Source organism: Salvelinus namaycush, unplaced genomic scaffold (genome assembly GCF_016432855.1).
Source record: "Salvelinus namaycush isolate Seneca unplaced genomic scaffold, SaNama_1.0 Scaffold96, whole genome shotgun sequence".
In the NCBI taxonomy this organism is placed as follows: Eukaryota; Metazoa; Chordata; class Actinopteri; order Salmoniformes; family Salmonidae; genus Salvelinus; species Salvelinus namaycush.
In genome coordinates this window covers 298198-305578 of record NW_024061708.1, presented here as the reverse complement: position 1 = coordinate 305578, position 7381 = coordinate 298198, and the positions used below count along the sequence as shown (strand labels likewise).

Sequence of the window (7381 nt, the reverse complement as noted above, 5' to 3'; positions counted from 1 at the left end):
GCTGTTCTGGATGACTGTGTGATAACGCTCTCGGTAGACGATGTGAACAAAACCTTTAAACAGGTCAACATTCACAAAGCCACAGGGCCAGTTGGATTACCAGGACGTGTACTCAAAGCATGTGCATGCGTGGACCAACTGTCAAGTGTCTTCACTGACATTTTCAACCTCTCCCTGACCGAGTCTGTAATACCTACATGTTTCAAGCAGACCACCATAGTCCCTGTGCCCAAGGAAGTGAAGGTAACCTTCCTAAATGATTAGCGCCCTGTGGCACTCACATCAGTAGCCATGATGTGCTTTAAAAGGCTGGTCATGGCTCACATCAACAGCATCCTCCATGACACCCTAGACCCACTGCAATTCGCATACCGGCCCAACAGATCCACAGATGACGCAATCTCAATTGCACTCCACACTGCCCTTTCTCACCTGGACAAAAGGAACACCTATGTGAGAATGCTATTCATTGACTACAGCTCAGCGTTCAACACCATAGTTCCCACAAAGCTCATCACTAAGCTAAGGACTCTGGGACTAAACACCTCCCTCTGCAACTGGATCCTGGATTTCCTGATGGGACGCCCCCAGGTGTTAAGAGTAGGCAACAACACGTCTGCCACGCTGATCTTTAACACTGGGTTCCCTCAGGGGTGTGTACTTAGTCCCCTCCTGTATTCCCTGTTCACCCACGACTGCATTTGCTTGAAATCAGGTGGATAGAATTATGGTAATATTTACCAAATGGAGGGCGAGGGAGAGCTTTGTACGCATCTCTGTGTGTGGAGTAAAGGTGGTCTAGAGTTTTTTTTTTCCTCTGGTTACACGTGTAACATGCTGCTAGAAATTAGGTAAAATGACGTTTGCCTGCATTAAAGTCCCCAGCCACTAGGAGCGCCGCTTTTGTGTGTCTTGGACACTTGAAGGTCTTGAAGAAGATGCCGCAGGTGGTGCAGGGGCAGGGCCGCTCCCTGATGTGGCAGCTTAGCTGTTTCTCCAGGACACTGGGCTTCATACAGTCCCGGCCTCAGTGAGGACACAGGTGCTTGTGCCACAAGGCCTGGTGGGGCCTGCTGTTGGTGGAGCTGCAGCCCGGCTGTCAGGTGAAGGGTCAGGAAGAATATCGTCTCTGTGGAGCCCAGCTGAGGGATGGACAGATGGAGGGCCGTGGAGTCCTGGGAGGCTGCTATCTGAGGTACGACCTCCCGGATGGCGCAGTGGTCTAGGGCACTGCATCGCAGTGCTAGCTGCGCCACCAGAGTCTCTGGGTTCGCGCCCAGGCTGGGCTGGGTTCGCGCCCAGGCTCTGTCGCAGCCGGCCGCAACCGGTAGGTCCGTGGGGCGACGCACAATTGGCATAGCGTCGTCCGGGTTAGGGAGGGTTTGGCCGGTAGGGATATCCTTGTCTCAGTATGTAAAATGTAATAAAAATGTATGCACTCTACTGTAAGTCGCTCTGGATAAGAGCGTCTGCTAAATGACTAAAATGTAAAATGTAAATGTATGTCTCTTTAGGTTTCCTCTGTTAGGCTGTGTTATGAATGACATTGTGAAAAGCAGTCTCTAGGTTTCCTCTGTTAGGCTGTGTTATGAATGACATTGTGGAAAGCAGTCTCTAGGTTTCCTCTGTTAGGCTGTGTTATGAATGACATTGTGAAAAGCAGTCTCTAGGTTTCCTCTGTTAGGCTGTGTTATGAATGACATTGTGAAAAGCAGTCTCTAGGTTTCCTCTGCTAGGCTGTGTTATGAATGACATTGTGAAAAGCAGTCTCTAGGTTTCCTCTGTTAGGCTGTGTTATGAATGACATTGTGAAAAGCAGTCTCTAGGTTTCCTCTGTTAGGCTGTGTTATGAATGACATTGTGGAAAGCAGTCTCTAGGTTTCCTCTGCTAGGCTGTGTTATGAATGACATTGTGGAAAGCAGTCTCTAGGTTTCCTCTGTTAGGCTGTGTTATGAATGACATTGTGGAAAGCAGTCTCTAGGTTTCCTCTGTTAGGCTGTGTTATGAATGACATTGTGGAAAGCAGTCTCTAGGTTTCCTCTGTTAGGCTGTGTTATGAATGACATTGTGAAAAGCAGTCTCTAGGTTTCCTCTGTTAGGCTGTGTTATGAATGACATTGTGGAAAGCAGTCTCTAGGTTTCCTCTGCTAGGCTGTGTTATGAATGACATTGTGGAAAGCAGTCTCTAGGTTTCCTCTGCTAGGCTGTGTTATAAATGACATTGTGGAAAGCAGTCTCTAGGTTTCCTCTGCTAGGCTGTGTTATGAATGACATTGTGGAAAGCAGTCTCTAGGTTTCCTCTGCTAGGCTGTGTTATGAATGACATTGTGGAAAGCAGTCTCTAGGTTTCCTCTGCTAGGCTGTGTTATGAATGACATTGTGGAAAGCAGTCTCTAGGTTTCCTCTGCTAGGCTGTGTTATGAATGACATTGTGGAAAGCAGTCTCTAGGTTTCCTCTGTTAGGCTGTGTTATGAATGACATTGTGGAAAGCAGTCTCTAGGTTTCCTCTGCTAGGCTGTGTTATGAATGACATTGTGAAAAGCAGTCTCTAGGTTTCCTCTGCTAGGCTGTGTTATGAATGACATCCCAATTAGCATCATGTTCCCTGTATAGTGCACTACTTTTCACCAGGGTCCATGTGGTTCTGGTCAAAGGTAGTGCCCTATGTATAGGGAATAGGAATCAAGGGTGCCATTTGAGATGCACCCTATATGTCCTCGCATATCAGGCTCTCATTTCCCCACATAGAGGCTACATTACATTCAGACAAATTCCCAAACAAAGCCAGAAAGGTGAAGATTGTACAGTAGTCGACACAGCTCAGTTGACTGTACAACAACAGTAATAATCATCATTTAGTATACTTCTATAACGCTTTTCATAGCACCTCAAAAGCAAAACAACAAACAAGCAATATGTCATGACAGGTCAACCAATAGAGGCCAAGTCTTTGAAAGCTGCTCTGAAGACAGAGAGGGTCAGTTCAGGGCTTGAGGGGAGAGAGCTGGTCAGAGCATGGAGGGTCAGTTCATGGCTTGAGGGGAGAGAGCTGGTCAGAGAATGGAGGGTCAGTTCATGGCTTGAGGGGAGAGAGCTGGTCAGAGGATGGAGGGTCAGTTCATGGCTTGAGGGGAGAGAGCTGGTCAGAGGATGGAGGGTCAGTTCATGGCTTGAGGGGAGAGAGCTGGTCAGAGGATGGAGGGTCAGTTCATGGCTTGAGGGGAGAGAGCTGGTCAGAGAATGGAGGGTCAGTTCATGGCTTGAGGGGAGAGAGCTGGTCAGAGGATGGAGGGTCAGTTCATGGCTTGAGGGGAGAGAGCTGGTCAGAGGATGGAGGGTCAGTTCATGGCTTGAGGGGAGAGAGCTGGTCAGAGAATGGAGGGTCAGTTCATGGCTTGAGGGGAGAGAGCTGGTCAGAGGATGGAGGGTCAGTTCATGGCTTGAGGGGAGAGAGCTGGTCAGAGAATGGAGGGTCAGTTCATGGCTTGAGGGGAGAGAGCTGGTGAGAGGATGGAGGGTCAGTTCATGGCTTGAGGGGAGAGAGCTGGTCAGAGAATGGAGGGTCAGTTCAGGGCTTGAGGGGAGAGAGCTGGTCAGAGAATGGAGGGTCAGTTCATGGCTTGAGGGGAGAGAGCTGGTGAGAGGATGGAGGGTCAGTTCATGGCTTGAGGGGAGAGAGCTGGTCAGAGGATGGAGGGTCAGTTCAGGGCTTGAGGGGAGAGAGCTGGTGAGAGGATGGAGGGTCAGTTCATGGCTTGAGGGGAGAGAGCTGGTCAGAGAATGGAGGGTCAGTTCATGGCTTGAGGGGAGAGAGCTGGTGAGAGGATGGAGGGTCAGTTCATGGCTTGAGGGGAGAGAGCTGGTCAGAGGATGGTAGACGATAGAGTCTGCTGACTATCTGGTAGAAGGGAAACTCTTCCAAATCGGTGTAGCAGCCACTTGGCTGATGCCCTCAGCCGCCCGGGGCTCCAGAAAGCTCACCACACACAGTTCAGAATAGTAGCCAGTCGTCCTCACTATGAGCCCTCTGCCTCAGCACTGCTGTATTCTTCTGTCTCCCATTCTTATCACGCTTCAGGCCACTCCTTAAATGATGTTCTCAAAAGATCTGGAATTGGCAGCCAGATGAAACAAAAAAGATGGTACTGTATCCAGATGCATTTTTTCAAACAAAAGCTAGCTAGCCAAGCCAAAAAGTGTTAACCTGTCAGTCAACCTGCAAATATGTGGCTCTAAAACACCAGATATATGCAATTAAAACTCAATGTTATCAAAAACAAAGAGCTGATTAAAAAAAATTGAAAAACACAAAAAAAATAACAAAATATGTACAAATGTACAGCTCTGTGCTTAGGCTGCTATTAGGGCACCATGGTAACTATATATCTCTAGCGCCCTCCTATGGATTGTTTCATTACAGAATTTCTCTATAATTTAGCCAAGGTAGTGACAAGAATTACGAGAATGTTCTCCAGTTTCTACTCAGGCTCTTTTATTTTTCAACGTTTGTCTTTATTTTATGCATTATTTCTCTAGTGATAAATACTACTATAAAATGAACGACTCTTTTGGCAAACAATGTTTAACTTTCTGAATTATTTATTCTTTCCAAAACAAAGCAAGAAACATCTTTATTCTTTCATTACAAAGTTATTCTATCCAATAGGCCACATTGTTCATGTGAATATTCAAAAATCAGCATGAAGAAAATATGTGCATTTTCCCGCCAAACGGACTTGGTGCGGATAAAAATCCAAACGTGATGACGTACTGAACACAAAAAAAGAAATGTTTCTCGCTTAAAGCTGCAATATGTAACTTTTTGGGTGATCCAACCAAATTCACATAGAAATGTGAGTTGTAGATCTCTCACTCTCATTGGAAGTCAGTCTAAGAAGCGGTAGATATGTTCTATGTGTGTTATTTCTATGCTTCACATACCTAAGTTTCATTTTTGCGTCTTTTACTTTCGGTTTTGTACACCAGCTTCAGATAGCTGAAAATACAATATTTTGGGTTATGGGAAATATATTTCACAGTGGTTTAGATGGTACAATGATTCTCCACACTATACTTGCTTGTCACAAACTGAAATGAGACAAACTAGTATAATTTTCTGCAACCAGGAAATGGCAGAGCAATTTCATATACCGAATCAAAATGTAAAGTTCAATGTGTTTCCAACGCATTTTACACTCTACTGATAGTTTTTATCACAAAAACTGTTGCGTTAAATAGCACATGGGCCTTCTCTGATCTTGGCACCTGCTCTCTAGCCAACAGCTCAGTGCAGGTAGGCTACTCTACATGATGAGATTATAATGGATAAGAGTGATAATATTTGTATTTGTCAAACAGCAGTCATCAAATCAAATCAAATGTGTATTTATATAGTCCTTCTTATATCGGCTGATATCTCAAAGTGCTGCCCAAACTGAGACCCTGAAGCTTGCCACTCACATCCAGCTCAGAGGAGGTCCCGGTGAGTAAGAGGATCTCAGGGTCCTCTCCCCCCCATATGAGCTTGGTTCTGGGTCTTGTCCCATCCTAAAACCCCAAACAGCAAGCAGGTGAAGAAGGGCTATAAACATTAATCATCATGTCATCAGAATCAGACCCTTGATATTTATCGGAAAGGAGCATTAAGCTCATCACTGTGCACTTTCACCCTCCCCATAACTTATTTCATCTGTAGCCTAATAAATGCTTTCCCCGCGTCGTGGTGGGAGAATCCACACACCATATCATCACGACTCCTAACTTTACTTCGTTATTATACCAATATTTGCGCATTAAAAAAAGGTATTTCTAGCATATTTAATTTGACACAAAAACATCCCACCATGTCTTAACGGGGAAAAATGATTACTTTACTCGCATAAAAAAACTGTGTATGTAAAACGTGTGTCAGTTATTTGAAGAGATTCTGGTCTGGATCTGCCTGTAGATAGATGACCTCTTCCACAGGCGAGGTTGAACCTGACGACCAACAGCTGTTTCTACAAGTAAACACCATCACAGTACCAAACTCCAGCCCCGTATTCATCTCTACATCCCCCATCTCTACCGCCGACCTTGACCCAGTGTCTGTCCTCTGTAGCAGGCTGACCAGAGCAGGCATCAGCTGGAACTCAAACACCCGGATTCCTCCACAGTGACAGCAGCCGGGTTTAATCCAAGGCGGGTCCGAGGGGGGGTCAGACAAGAAGAGAGGAGACCCGTGCCAGCTGTACCGTAACACCTGCTCCGGACACACAGAGATCCTCTTCATGAAGCGGGAGAACACTGCGTCTCCATGTCTGGGGTTGTCCTTCTCGTACCTCTCCTCCCCTCCTCCCCCCTCAGAGCTCCCGATCTTCCCGACTCCCTCTCTCTGCTCGTACTCCCTCAGCAGAGTCTCAGCGTGCTCCAGGTCTGACTGACCACCCAGGTCAGTCTCATCCACCACACTGATGTAGAAAGGTCTGTAGGTAGGGATGTTACCCGGGACCTCCCCTTCCTCCTCCAACACCTTTTCTCCTCCTTCCAAACTGAGACCCTGAAACTTGCCACTCACATCCAGCTCAGAGGAGGTCCCGGTGAGTAAGATGATCTCAGAGTCCTCTCCCCCCATATGAGCTTGGTTCTGGGTCTTGTCCCATCCATCTCCCCCCTCCTGCTTGTCCTCTTCCTCACCCCAGTCATCAGTCCCATCACACCAGTATGTGGTTGTCATGGGAACCTCTTTAACTGGGGCGTGGCCTGGAGGTTGGACAACAGGGTTGGTTCTGACCTCTGATTCCAGACACTGAGAACGCAGAACCCTCCAGCTCTCTGGTTGTCCGCTGCACTGTGGCCCGGGGCAGGCGAACACATTCAGGGTGCGGTGGTAGGGAGACGCCGCTAGGGGGCAGTACACCTGCACCACATGGGCCATGACCGCGCTGCATAGACCACAGCGTGGATGTTGCCATGATATCACTGGAAGCTTGTCCGGTTGGTCGCCAATTTTGTTCGTCAAGTAAGACATCGGATATCGCTTTGAATCGATTGCCCCATCACACAGTCCGATGAGAACTGCCTCGTCAACTCCAGCCATAGTATTCTACTATTGTTTAGTTGTTAGAAGTGGACTTGATGCCCTTCGCCATGTTGAAACTCGTCAACAAGCGCCGTTACGTAATGACGCACAGATATGAGTCATAACGCAAGTGACGTGTCAGCGCATGCGCTGGAACGAAGCGGCATTTTAAACAAGGTATTTTGCAGGATGTGAAGCGATAGTTTCATTTACTTTGATATTCTTGTTGTACATAAGCGTACGTTTGGTGCCGCCATTGCTTTTGGGATAGCTAGTAAATTAAAGTTAATTCATTATTTGAACAGAAAGTATTTGATTT

At 46.9% G+C, this 7381-nt stretch overlaps 1 protein-coding gene across 1 annotated transcript; it reads right to left on the bottom strand.

The window, feature by feature from the left end:
- Nucleotides 1-4583: 4583 nt before the first annotated feature.
- On the bottom strand, nucleotides 4584-7149 carry pdcd2l (programmed cell death 2-like). Its single transcript, XM_038988124.1, has one exon. It carries the CDS (start codon nucleotides 7078-7080, stop codon nucleotides 5914-5916), a length of 1167 nt encoding a protein of 388 aa, XP_038844052.1. The 5' UTR covers nucleotides 7081-7149; the 3' UTR covers nucleotides 4584-5913.
- Between the last annotated feature and the right edge of the window lie 232 nt (nucleotides 7150-7381).

What these genes read in the sequence shown, in the direction of transcription:
- pdcd2l (XM_038988124.1), bottom strand. Translation starts at nt 7,080, where the DNA reads ATGGCTGGAGTTGACGAGGCAGTTCTCATCGGACTGTGTGATGGGGCA.